Source organism: Chamaea fasciata, unplaced genomic scaffold (assembly GCF_029207755.1).
Source record: "Chamaea fasciata isolate MVZ Bird 193981 ecotype frontalis unplaced genomic scaffold, bChaFas1.0.hap1 SCAF_6, whole genome shotgun sequence".
Taxonomy (NCBI): Eukaryota; Metazoa; Chordata; class Aves; order Passeriformes; family Sylviidae; genus Chamaea; species Chamaea fasciata.
The window spans coordinates 43,756,355-43,770,680 of record NW_027094091.1 but is presented as its reverse complement, the minus strand read 5'-3'; the positions used below and the strand labels follow the sequence as shown (position 1 = coordinate 43,770,680).

Below are 14,326 nucleotides of genomic sequence, written 5' to 3'. Positions count from 1 at the left end.
TGTTGTACATTTGTCTCAAATACATGCAGGTTCCATAGGAAGAAGCTAGTTTTTATCTACTTTAAAATACTTTATTCTGTAAAATCCATCCCTATAATCTTATAAGGGAAAAAGTTTATTTATCAAAGAAAGAAACATCAATGCATCTGATAAATTTTATATACTTCGGTACAGTACTGAAAAGAAACTAATTGTTTTTTCCCCTGACTTAAATTGATTTCATAATTTAAGAACCTAATAAATTAAATTTAAGAAATAAACTTAAGAATTTTTTTTGTTAATCAGAAATGCCATGCTGGAAAAAAAGCAGTAATAGGCTTTAATTCTTTCTATATATTCATAGTGCACAAAGTAAGAAGCTTGCTTCTCACCCCTATCCCCCACTCAGTATCTTTGCAAAGATGTGTCTTTCAGGATAGAGATAGAACTTTCTTTTTCTTTCTTGGCTGCAGAAGCAGCTTTTTAAAATAAAGTTTTGTTCCTGACAAACCAAGGTTAATCTAAAGAACAACTGAATGATCTCAATGACACTAGTTGCTCCTGCCTCTGCCTGAATTTGCTTTAATTCCTGGAATGAATGATTACCAAATCCAGTAAACATCACTGAGAAATAAATAGCATGAAAAATCGTTTCTTCCCCACAAATACTAGTACAAGTTGTTTGAAAATCAGAAATGAAAGTGCTGGCAATTCATTTGATAATTTGGGGGGAACTTTGGATTTACCCGTACAGCTGCACACCCTAAGGACAGACAGATTTCTCTGCTTAAAGTACCTCTATGTTCTGTCCCATTGTATCTTGTTTTTTCACCTGAGTAGGAGCCCTACCATGTTCCATCCTGTGAGGACACTGGGAGAAAGCAGCAAGGCCAGGAGCAAAGAGAGGAGTGTATAGTGCTGCTGAAGTTAATTAGATTGGTTCATGGTTTCTGGAACCAGTTTTCATGAAAGTATGGGTTTCGTCTTTTTATACCTAAATATGAGCCTTAATAAAACATCTTAAACATTCAGGTTTTTGAAACATATAATTTAATTTTTACAATACATTTTGGTGAATAAATTGTTAACCCTATTAACTTCAGTGCAGAGAGCCCCAGCTCCCAAGTTAATACTTCTTTTTCATTCCTTGTGAATCAACATAAAGAGAAGGCAAATAAGATTCATCTGACTCACTTGATAGATTGTGATGAAGAGGGTATTTTTTTCCTGTTGGCTTCTTCTGGAACATCAATCTATTAAGACAATAAAATAAATTTCATCTTCCATTACAAGCTCATGGCAACTAACCACAATAAATTTGAAACTGGTTAAAATAATCTGTTTTTCAGATGTGTGACACTCTGTAATCATTGTCATGCTCTGATATATGACCACATTAATATAAATTTATGCCTGTTTTCTCATTTTTTAATCTTATGCAAACAAGGAACAATATTTAATGTTTTGTTTTATGAAGCTGGTTTATTGTTTCTACTTGTGGCATGGCTGATTGACAGAATATGTGACTAGATGCTACTACATGTTGTTGAATTTAGATCCCAATTCTCAACTGGTAATTGTTCTCAATTATTTACTAGCATAGTATACCACAATAGACAAAACTACTGTTTACACTTATCCCTTCTGTGCTTTGGTAGCCAACTGCTCTCCAAACAAAAAACACATCTCACAAATCTCACTTGAATTGGAGAAGTACACCTTAAAAATCAATACGCAGATATATCAAACAGACAACATTCAAGTCCTTTATCACTTGGAGGAGGATTTCAATTGTATTTTTGTGTGACATGAAGGATGTCCAGGAGATGTACAGGACTGTGAGCTGAGAGGCCCTGGTGAGGAGCTTTGGGTTACAGCTCACTATTACATCAGCCAGGTCCCATAAAATCAACAGGAATGTTTCATTAGTTTGTGTGAAGCACTTGAGGAAATCACAATGCCTTTTAGGACAAATAATCTCTGCACTGCTTTTGCTGAAGGAGCTGGTATCTGTGGTGCTCTGAAGGTTCTATGGGAAGTCATAACTATGTACTATTGTTAGGTGTCCAGATCCAAGCTACTACCCAGCTCAATATTGTAAAACACATTGTAGTGCATTGCATGGAGACCTTGTGTCAAGATGAAATCTGACATGAATTAATAGGAGAATTCACTCAAGTAAATTAGCCTCATGTACTGCACTCTTTTTTCTTTTTTTAAAAAAAACAATTCTGAAACAAAAGATTTTTGCCCTCAAAGGGCATCTTTTACATCTCAATAGAAATGCATCTTCCCTAGCTTTTATGAAGTTGTATCTGTCTGTATCAATGCTGAATTTTATCCCAAATACTCACTCCACTGCTTTAACATAAAATCTTTTCTTCATTAGCTATCAGCAGAAGCAAGAGCTTTTAAATGGAATTGTTGGTCTGTGTAGAAGCAGCCAATCAATTTAGCTAACAAATCTTTCTTGTGAAAGTAAATGAAGCATGGTTCCATTACTACTAACTATGAGTTTTTACTCTTCAGCACTTCTCAGATCCTAAAATTTTTCTGCAATACCACCATTACAAACTAAACAGACACCCTACCCTCTCTGATGTCTACCAGATCCTTGGTATTGCCCATACAGCAGCAGGGCTCTGCCAGCTGTGCTGGCCCAGGAAGTATTGCCACAGATACTTCCTGTCTTTAGTGACAAGCCATGCATCTTCCCAGCACCCTGGTGTCACTCTGGCATTCCCCCATGTCCATATGGCTGGTATGGACAGCCCAATGCCCTTTCCACTGTCACAAAATGGACTTCAGTCTCAGACTCAGGCTTGCAAAAGGTTTGACCCAGCATTTGACTACAGGGAACTATACTGTATCCCTTTTAAATTAATAATCATTGGGCTTCAAAACAGCACCTGTCTCTTGCCTTCCACTCACTGTCAAGTGTCACATTCAGGAACAGGATTGCTTTAAGCTGCTCATTTGCAACAACACAATCTCCTTGCACTGTGCCAGCACAACCATTTGCGCAGCCACTTAGAAAACCATTTAGGCAAATTGATCCTGTTGGAAAAAACAATATTGTAGGAAGAAAAAAAAACCAACATGTTTTTTTTTGCTAAATTGCTACTCTGACCTAGTTTACTACATGGCTAAAAAAGTGGTGCTTCCACCAAAGTTCAATGGACGAGAAAATAACAGAAGATGGGGAGCTGGGGGGAGGCACAAATATCTTTTACTGAGTGTTGATTCTGACATGCAGCTGTCAAAAAATAATCAGCTTTGAGGACCCTGAGAAACTATGTTTCCAAAGAGAAGCTGGTAAGGGCAATGATTTTCTCACTTGGCTTTAAACTGACAGCAAATTACTCCCCATAACACAAGCTGGTTGTGCCAAATCAAGCATCTTTCTAACACCACACAAACAAGTTGATGAGTCTTCCGTGCTGCCAGTGGGATAAGAGATTATCTAAACACATAATGGAGTTAAACACACAAGAGTCTTAGTAAAATAGAACCAGAAAACAAATGCAAAAGGATCTTATGTAGCAATGTATACAAAGCCTACATACAACCACTTTAACAAAGTTGGCAGGAAATATCCCTGTGCGATTCCCACATTTTCCTCTGTACCACTCGGCATCAATCTTCTCCAAAAGACAAACAGTGTCTCCAGAACGAAGGTCCAAGTCATCAGCATGCTCTGTAAGACAACATCATTTCAGTTAACAGTACTTGCCACACTCACTGATTTTATCTAAGTAAAACCTTCTTAATACAAATACCAAAGAAAAAAAAACAGAATCAGTTTTTAAAAAGTCTTAATTTTACCTGATAAATCAAACAGCTTTACCTGAAAGACTGACCCATCTACAGCTAACCCACTGATTTGAGCAACTCTATGTGCACACCTCGCAGACTGAGCTTCCACACCATTTTTAAGCTCTAATTTCTAAGAAAATTTCTATTTTAAAGTCTTGAAGTAAAACATGCTTCCAGAATATTCACATTTACTTACCTGCAGGAAAATCATGCAGGACTAGAGCATGAGGTGCACTTGTGTCAGAAACTTTTGGAGGGTGGTTTGAATCCTGATAACAACAAATAAATGCAAGTAGTTTATCAATCATGAAGATACTAACAGATTCTCTGTTATGTACTCTTTAATTAATTTTCTGACTTTGAACACGGAATTGTTCTGGTATTGCAGAAGGAAATGGTTATTGGTCACACAACTATAGGTCTGAATTCTGTAAGCCTTTTGCCAGTGTAAACAAGAATACATTTCACCAAAATCACTCTTTTGAGCTAGTGAAAGCAAGGGAAGGCATGCAACTTTTCCAAGTATAGAAAAAGCCTCAGCTATCTTTGTGGGCCAGAAATCTGTAGTACTGATAGCAACACTCATTGCAAGGGCTGTGGACAAATTCTGCACTGGTGCTTGGTACTGTGTGCCACCAGTCACTCTTCCTTGCTCAAGGGAACACCCAATCCAACTCTCTCTCAGCACACTCTTATGTCTCTCAGCAGGGACAGCACATATGCCAACAAACATTCCAAGAGAAGCAAGGAAGCCACTATCTTACACTGAGGGGAGCTGACAGTTTTGTTGTGGCATCTTCAGAAAGAGAAATTATATTCAAAATGCTGAGCCACCTTCTCTGTCCCACCCACTAGGAATTTTTAGGCTGTACTGATACAATGACAGTGTAGAGAAAAAAACCAAACCAACAAACAACGCCCCAAACGAAAACAAAACACCCCCCCCCCCAAAAAAAAAAAAAAAAAAACCAAAACAAAAAACCAACCCAAAATCAACAGAAAAAGCCCAAGGTAGACAAATGTAAGACCAGAGTAATATGAGTTACAACAGAAAACAACATACTGCACAGAAATCTATTTCAGCTATGTAGGCTTCTGATAATAGTCAAAAAGGCTGCTCATTGCTATAATTTCCACCAGCTATTTAACATTAATAGGGTCATGTCCTAACATCAAGTCAGGATCTGTAGAAGCAGAGAGAAAAAAATACTTTCAAGTCCATATGTCAAAGCCAATTCACTGATGTATCATGTACAGCACTTCATAAAGTACTCGCTTATCTTTTGCTCAGTTCTCAGATACTCAGCCAAGGGAGTGATTATTTTCCTATGAGACAGAGGAACTTCACCAGTTTCCTCTCCCTTCTGGCACTCCAAGTAATTACTCTTGCTCTGGTCCATAAGCTGAATGTCCCTGTGCTATGAGGCAAATCACCATTATTGGGTTTTGTTTTGGCAGTTGTTTTGTTTTGATTACAGAAACAAGGATTTAATAAATCACTATTACATTTCTCAGTGTAACCTCTGAAGACTAAAACATTTGATACTTTACTGCAACAGGAGTGTTGTTCATTGAATACTTAAGCCAACAGAAAAAAGCACCTTACCTTACCGGACAGTTCTCCAGTGTTCCTGGGAAGACAATCTTCCTTGGCAACTCCATGAGGCACAGGTAGCTTGAAGAGAAACAGGGGCAAATGGAAAAGTTTTTTTCACTTCTAAGCACGTCAAATTTTCATTGCAAGTGATAATAGTCAGATGATGGAACTATTCAAACTACCTACTACAGGAAATTAGGAGTCTAGTGGAAGAAGACAGGTTTCTTTGGAAGGCATTCAGGACAGACTGCTGGTGATATGAACTGCCACTCTGAGAAACTCAGATGGTGTCACCCCCTTTAAAAGTGTCCTAGACACCTAACTGGTATCACACCATAGAGTACAAGATACTCAGAAAGACAACCTGATGCAGAAACATACTCATTTGTCATGGAGGGCACTAGAAAAACACCCTGGGAGGAAATTTTCATTGACAGTAAGACCTTGGGGCAGGGAATCACTACTGATCTTCTACAGAAAAAAAATCATATACACAAAACTCTAAATGCAAAAGTGAAAGATCAAAAAGGTGGCAACAGAAAGTTTCCACTTCATACTGATGGAATATTGATGCTGTTCATGCTATGGCTGCGTGGCTGCTTTTTTTGACAACAGCACTGGTTCAAGCAGCCACCAGCTCTGTCACTGACCAGTTTCAAGTTTCTGGGGAAAGAACTTCTTGATTTTATTTGCAGTGTTGATCTATTTGTATTTAAAATTCCCTAATAACACATACAATACCAAAACCATTTTTATAATGAAAAAGGATGGCATCAATAGGATGAAAATGTAAGATCACCAACGTTACATTCCTCATTCTTTGCAAGCTTGATTAAGTAAGGTCAACTACTTTGTAAGTTCCAATGCTCCCTCAATTTCCCTTAGGATTTTGATATCCATGGATAAACCAATATACAAACGCAATTATTCAGCATCATTTTACTGAAAAAGAATTCAGAACTGGTGACTGGAAAAAGAACCCCGAAACCCCAAGAGCTATGCATTATATATAATATAATTACATATATACACCAAAATACATCACATAGATAGATCTATACTTTACATGTATTTATTGCTTTCTCCAGTATTGCCTTACAGGACTTACTACTATTTATCTACAAGCATTTTCTAGGGAAGATTATACTGATAGATGCACTTTGAAAGCCACATAAAGCTACTAACTTACTTTAGTAGCTTTAACTACCTTTTTCTCTACTATTTTAACCAGCACTGTTTTATAAAGACAATGTACTTAGAGTATCTCAACTCTCACCATGTATTTATTGTAGAGAGGATGACCTGGTTTAGGTCTAGGAGGTAATGCTGGATCTGGATTTTTAAAGACCGCACTTTTTGCTCTCTTGGGTCCCAACCTGAACTTGTTGGTTTTTGTATCAGAAGCGATGTCAGAACTGGATCGTGAAAGAACATCCTTCTGGGAGGAGGTCTTGGCTGCAGAGAATTTTGGTGGAGGTGGCCTTCCAGGAACACTTTTAGGTGGGGGAGGTCGAGCAGGTACAATTTTTCCATCCACAGGCCTAAAAATTATGCAAACCATCAGAGAAATATGCATATTAATAAGCCTGCCACCTCATCCTAGATACAGTGTGTTCGGTAAGGAAACAATATTTGTGATAACCTGGGCTATACAGTGTGTAGTATTCGAAACTTTTCAGGAATACATGAACTCTTCAGATACTGACTGGGACCAGATGATCAAGTCTTTAGACAGATCCCGTGACTATGTATTTCCAAGTCTGCTCACCAACAGCCTGCCAGCTTTCTGGGGAGCCCACAAAATAAGCAGGATTTGTTCCAGCAATCCACCTCTAGAAAGAGCTGCTGCAGGATGAAGTTCTGCTATTGGAGAGCTTTTGTGAAAGCTGATCTTGAGGAAACAACCTAGGCCATTCCTTGGGATGCCACTTACCTGAAGTGACCCTGATGAAACTCATGACATATTACACCACTTTGCACACTGCCATCAACAGCAGAATTACCATTTTTATGCAACAGATGTCTACCGCAAGAAAGAAAGAAAACACTGGTGAAAACACTCAGGTTCTCTGGCAATGCTGGAGGTCCCACACTCTTACTAGTGGATCAGCAGTCTAGAAACCAAAATCAGAGACTAGCAAGTAACAGTAGTAATATTTAGTAGCAATTAATATTACTAGTAATATTCCAAAAATACAGATTGTTATTGGGATATCTTCAACCAGTTACTGCAAGTTTCTGTTACAACTGTTTCTCTTTTTTTATGTAATGTAATTCAGCAAAATTATTTGTTCACATGCAATCGTCATAGACCTGCAATAATTATCAACCCCAACAAGTGTGCACTGGTGGATCTTTGAAGTATCATTCTAATATATTTTATGAGTGTCACCCATCACTCGAGATGATACTAGTGCTCTACTAATGCTCCTGATAAGACTTCTCTATTATATTTGAGTATGGAACAATTTTTAAATTTAAAAAAAAATTTCCACTTCTCTTCATCATCCAGCTCTCCCTTTTCTTGGCCTCGTATTAAAACTAAGCGCTTTTAACATTGACAAAAAGGGATACTCCAAGTTAAACTGCTTTAAATCTGTAAACACACCAACCCACACATCTTTAAAGCAACTCAACTGAACAAGAAGACCCTAACAAGCAATTCAGTGAATTATTACTGCTTACTTAAAAAAAAAAAATCCATTTGACCAGAAGAGTGACAGGACAAAGTATTTACTGCAGTCCCAGAGACCCTCATAAGAATCAGGAATGTTACGCTAAACTGAATGTGGGGAAGGAACAAGCCTGTTAGGAGCAATAACGAGGTATTTCCTTACGGCACATCCACATCTTTCCTGTTAATTAATACTTACTATTATTGATAGACTCATTTCAATAACAGAAAGATTCTCTTGTCCTAACACAACAGAGCAAACTCTTGTGTTCAAACTCACAGATTTAGAATGCAAACATTGAGATACCCACAGTGGACTGGCTAGTCAATGCCAGATCTCCATCCACTGTGCCTCTGGCATTGACGGACATGAGTTAAAGGCTGGTCCAGCAACTTTTGCCCTTGCAGACGTTCTTTCTTTTTGGTTCACAAGAATAAAAAACCCCGAGATTATCAGTGATCTTCCACCTGCATTTTAGGTCTGAAGTGTATAAACTAGGCAGTGCTTCTGGGAAGCTGCTGGCCCAGCATCTGCCCTTTTCAGGGCAGCATCATCTGCTACCTCCATTCCTTCACCACCCAAAGCCCACCACAAGTGCAAGTGCTGTGGGTGAAAAGGTTAAATACTAAGAAAGGAATGACTGTCAGCAGCCACTGTACATTAGCTGAAAAGTCAAACAGCTGCTCCCCTATAATCTCCTTGCTCATACCACAATGTATAAACAAGTATTAAACAGCTACCAACTTGGTCCTGCCAATTTCTTAAGTGAGCATAGTGCCCAACCAGGACTATCGAGCTATGGCTGGAGTCATTAGTGTCTACACTGAGACTAACTACGGAAATTAATTCAGAAACACAACTTTTAAGGGCTTTTGAAGAACCACACTCACCTTGGGGGCAGTAGAGGTTCTAGCTGAGGCACACCACTCTGTTCTGAGTGATCCAACTCCTACAACCATTCAAAAGAAAAAAGACATTTCTTTAAACCTAAGGAAAATAAAAAATCTTGTTTAAATTATAGAATTCTTATATTAAATTATATCCTAAGGACATGAAAAACAAGAATTTCTGGAGGTCTGGGAGTAAAGTAGTAAGCAACATGGCATTCTGCCATTTTAAAGTGTTTTTGAACATGGAGGGAAATATGGAGGGTAAATAACCTGATTTACTACCTGAAACACAGCTTAAATTGTGCATTAAGTATGACCCAGCCCCTCCTTTCCTTCTACATGGCAGTAAGGACATAGGAGCCAATTTCAGGAGAGTCGTACAAATGTACAATTACACTGCCCACATGAATTGGCATTATCAACTTTGATTTAACTTTGACATGGAACACTTTGAACAGGCTTAAAGTAGAAAACATGACATTAATGCAACTTGCACAGGACAGCGTCTCTTGCAAATACCATTAGCTCCCATTAAAGAAGGTATCTAAATATGTTTGCTAGAGATCTAACAGACAAGTCTCAGTGAATCTTGCTTTGGCAGATAAAGGCATCGCTCCTCCCAGCTGCCCATGCTGGCCCTACCAGAGATTACCACTATACAGCAGTCAGAGAGGACATGTGCCATGTCTGAAGGGCTTGGACCACAGTGATGGATTCACAAGTGACCATGCTTACTGCCTCATGCTGTTCATTTTCATCCCAGTGCCAGAAAGTTCTGCCAGCTCTGCGGAACAAGCACAGCTGCTTCTGGAACAGCACTGTAAATCAGAGTGCTGAATCTGGGTTCAAAAGAACCCTTTCTGAACCAGTATTTCTAAATAGGTCTGAACAGTCCTGTTTACTTAATTAGGGGCTTGAATGTGCTTGAAACTCATAAACCATTTCTGTGATCTTTCCCACCTAGATAGCACACAGATATATATTGTGACAAAATCTTACCCTTGACTGAGTCCCCAAATTAATGTTCTGATTAAACAACCCTATTAGAAAGAAAACAACCTGCCACTTTCAGATGAGGATGCTATCCTCATATCAAAAATTTTCCTCTTCTGTGTGAAAAGGAAGAAATCTGTGCCAACTGCTGCTTATAGTCAATTTTTGCTGTTGCTGTTTAATCACTTCCACTGACAAACAATACTAGCTTTAGAAGCATAGTTCTTACCATTCCAAAGATAGGATTTCAATGTTCCAGTGGATTCAATAGAATCTTTTTTTAAAAAACATCCTCTGAAGCTTATACATGCCTGTCACAATAACCTGGATGACATTGTAAAAATTTTGGAGTTCCAGTGCATATAATGTAATTTATTGTCTTATTTCAAAAATTATGTTTTTCAGCATTACCCAGAAAAGGTGGAACCTTTCTGAACAGCCTTTTCAATCACAACGTTTTAATACCCTTTATTTTAATAGCAGAGGTAGCTACACAGGCATTTGTTGGCAGCGTCCATGTAGTAAGGGCTTTTAATTTGATCTGACCTTTTTGCTGCCTGTGGTTTTCATAAGATTCTCTGCCATTCTTGCCATCAGAAAACTCAATATTTGGAAATTTTACTGCCATTTTTTTCTAGTTTATATTAATTCCCTTTTGAAAATCTGTGTCAAATGTCATTTAGCTACAATGCCTACCATTATTATGTACGTGCTCTGGAGCAAGGAGGAGAGCCTTAACTCCCAAAATAGGTGGTTCTACTCAGCAGAAACATTTAGAAGGAAAGAGCTGAAAAAAAGAGCAAGCTTCATTCTCCTACAGAAAAGTTTCCTCTGCCTGCAAATTAGCACAGACACCAAGAGGAATGTGAGCAGGAAGGTAAAAAACATAAATTTCTAAAGTACTTTGACAACATTGCACCATGTAAATCCCACTGGACTTTGAGCCACTTTGCATTGCTTTTGACACTAAGTTGTAGAATATCCTGATTCCAGATAATGAATACAGAAAATTGAAGGTAGATGTGATCAAAGTTTAGTAAAATCAACAGAGTGCTTTTCAAAACTGACAGCAGTCTAAATTACCTAATTAATTAGAGAACAGAATTATAAGAAAAAAGCCTTATATTTTTGAATAGTTGTTTTCATCTTCTGGTTCTTCAAACAACTTACTTTACAAATGCTTGAGGATCACAAGAGATCTTTTAACAAAAGCAAACAAAGCTGTAATACAGGAAAACAGTTCTAACTTACCCCTTTTTTCACTAGGTCACCACTGCTGGGTTTTCCCACTGTGATATTGGATGCATTCCCGATAGGCTTTTCAGAAGGAAGTGGCGGAGGGCTGTGTGGGATGTCATTTAAAGCTGTAAAAACCCCAGAAAAATCCCAAATTAAAGTCTAATTAATACCTTCCTTACGTGGATCAACAATAGGTAAAGAAATCCACCTTGGTCTGGGGCATTTTTTGTGTGAATGCAACTTCCTTCCTCAAAGCCAGAGCAGCCAAAGGGAAGAACCACTTAAAGAACAGTCAAGAGAAAAAGGACATGAGGGGAACATTGTAACCCTGAGGTTGAATTCAGGAGTACTTCCTATCCTGCACAATGGATCTTCACTTTACTCTCAGGACACCAGCAAGTCATTTCAGAGTTTCAGGGTTTCAGCTGCAATATTTGGTGATAGAATACTAGGTGAGTAGAAGAGTTTCTATCCCTTGGAATGCCAGATTCATTACTGGATACCCTGAAACACCATCATCACATTTCTAAACTGGCTCACTTTTTTTTTTTTTTTTTTTTTTTTTTTTTTTTCAGCTGTCAGCTCCTGGAATATCCTTCAGGCTGGAAAACAGCTGAGGGTTATTTCAAGTAACCCTGAAAGATCAGGAGACTTGGATGGAAGAATCTCTAGAAAGGTAATGGCAAGTAAATAAGTTATTGCCTGTTTCAAAATTCAGGATGACAGAAAACACAGGTGGAAGCTGCCAGGTAGTCTTTAAAGAGCAAAGCAAGTTTAGGACATGGAAGAAGAAACACTACAGATCTTACTAGGGAAGAGTGATGATGTCCTAATGCTCAATAAAGAATAGAAAACCCTTCTAAATATGTGACATTTGCTTTCAATGGCTCTGCCACTGAAACCTGGGAAGCACTTGGACAGTTTTTGCTAGCATATCTACCAAACATTTTGTCTTTATATATTGGAACCATGTCGTCTATTTTACAATCTGTTTGCATATCAAGAAAATTATTTCATAGAAAGAACTACAGACACTTAAGCTCTTCTGACTTCCAGCTGAACTTGGACTTACATAAAAATATATATGTAGACAGCCTGGACATTTATAGATTGATGGCAAAAAAATAAAAAGAGGAGAGATGCTATCCAAAACAAAACCTTCAGTTGCTCATTTCATGAAACTTACTCTCAACAAAGAAACAAAACATAGGAAGGAGAAGTGTTGTTTATTTTCAACACCTTTGTTGCATTACTATTATGTAAAACACTGCTGATGCTTAAAAATGGATCAGTTCAATTCTTAGGAGAAGCTCACAGTTACTGTGTTGGCAGTGATCAGGCATGGGGGAAAAAAGCTGGGAAGTTCATCACTTTTCTAAGGTACTGGGATGGATGAAAAGTAAAAAAAATACCTGGCAGTAATTCCAAAAGAAATCTTCTCTTATCATGTCTTACTGGTATAAAAAGTATGAGACATTTATTTTCCACTTCAAATCTTGCTCTATACACAGATAGCCTAACTTCCTCTTCCTTACTCTTTTTAAGGTCAGAATTAAAGGAACTAGAGGAAAAAAAAATCCCAAGAACTAGAAGGCAGGTGTTATTTTCAGTGATTTCTAAATGTAATAACTGAAATGGAATTTTAATGCTTCCTTTCTAACCACATCCCAACAAAAACGCTAATCCTAACTGAAAACTTCAAAGGAGTTCAAAGTTCTCTCCCCTTTTTGGTAGTGCTAGGTGGGCTGGTTTGGGGGGTTTTAATAATCTGTGTTATTTTGTTTTGTTTGTTTATTGGGGGTTTTCTTTTCAGTTTTTGCTGGTTCCTGACATAATTTATCTCCATAAAAAACATGGCAAAAGACTGCACTGAGATTACATGGCCCCTTTACAATGTAAATCCTACTATATCCATTTATACCTTGGCCCAGTTGTACTGTTCTCCTCTTATAACTTTTAACAGGTTATATTTCTGCAGCAGCTCCTACTTGACAAAAGGCTACTCTGCTTTCTTGGAATCTGCTTCTGTTCCTCCCTATCCCATTAATCTTCCAGCCACTGATTCCCATAAGGCAGGCAGTCCTTCACAACCTCCTGCTGTTTGTAGCTAAGTACAGGACCACCATTCCTTTGTGGAAATTTCAATTACCACTAGAGAGCAGCAAGGGACCAGTTAGCTACAAGTTCAAAAGGGAATCCATCTCAGGGGGGAAAAAAAAAAAATCAGGTAGTTGGTTGTATTTTTGTTTCATTTTATTTTTAATTCTAATTAAAATTTCCTTCATAGAGAATATTTATGTCATAGTTTCTTTACAGTAGTTTGTAAACATATTCTAAGAAAAAAACCCTTTTTAATCAGGTATTAACAGAAAGACTTTTCCTCACAGCTATATCTTCAGTCTTCTCTGCATTTTTAATTATTTCCACTGCATTTCTCACATATGGAGGGAAAAAGAAAATTTAGTATTTTAACATTGGGTTGGTGATGGGGAGATTGGAAATAATGAGTGAAACTCTTAGAGGAAAAATACCACCTGGACATACAGTTACTACAAATTGACTATACACCTACTAAATGTGGCAAACCATGATTTTGAAACGTAATTTTTAAGAGCTATCTTTTGACATTTTCCCCTAAGGTCTGAGGATCAAAGATAAGGCCAAACAGAATTCCGCAAGTACGTACTCCAGCATACAAAGACCTTGTGGCTCTCTGATGAATTTCCAGTCTGAGACACTGTCAGTGTCATTTGTAAAGCTGTAAAATGTTAGAGATGGCAGGCTTTAGGAATACAGTAACTCTCAGAAAACTATAGTCAAGAGCCGGACATAAAAACACATAGGTTTTTGCATCCCAGTTCTCACATGCCTTTTTTATTCCCTCAAACTGCTACCTAAACATTCTTGCTTAAATCGCCACAGATTTCAAAACTAGCAAGGATCAAGGGAACTTTTTGATCTAAACTATGAAAACTATGCTAAACATCCCAAGCAAGCTGTATTTGAAGGCAAGTTTAATGCACCTATGTTTTTCTTTTGACAAGGAAGCTTAGGAGCAGCACTAAACCTCAGCTAAGGTCAGGACCAAAGTCAATTTGGCCAAAGGTTCAGCTCCAGAATATGGCTTAGCAGAGAAA

At 37.9% G+C, this 14,326-nt stretch overlaps 1 protein-coding gene across 3 annotated transcripts in view; it reads right to left on the bottom strand.

Moving 5' to 3' along the window:
• SH3D19 (SH3 domain containing 19) overlaps positions 1-14,326 on the bottom strand; it is an 84,498-nt gene that overhangs the window by 6,728 nt on the left and 63,444 nt on the right. For all 3 annotated transcript variants that reach the window (XM_066186152.1, XM_066186153.1, XM_066186154.1), the window contains exons 9-15: positions 11,202-11,314; positions 8,958-9,016; positions 6,669-6,933; positions 5,402-5,470; positions 3,992-4,064; positions 3,546-3,676; positions 1,174-1,232 (exon numbers count right to left, since the gene is read on the bottom strand). In XM_066186152.1, coding sequence (XP_066042249.1) covers positions 1,174-1,232; positions 3,546-3,676; positions 3,992-4,064; positions 5,402-5,470; positions 6,669-6,933; positions 8,958-9,016; positions 11,202-11,314 — 769 coding nt within the window. The remainder of the gene's footprint in view (positions 1-1,173; positions 1,233-3,545; positions 3,677-3,991; positions 4,065-5,401; positions 5,471-6,668; positions 6,934-8,957; positions 9,017-11,201; positions 11,315-14,326) is intronic.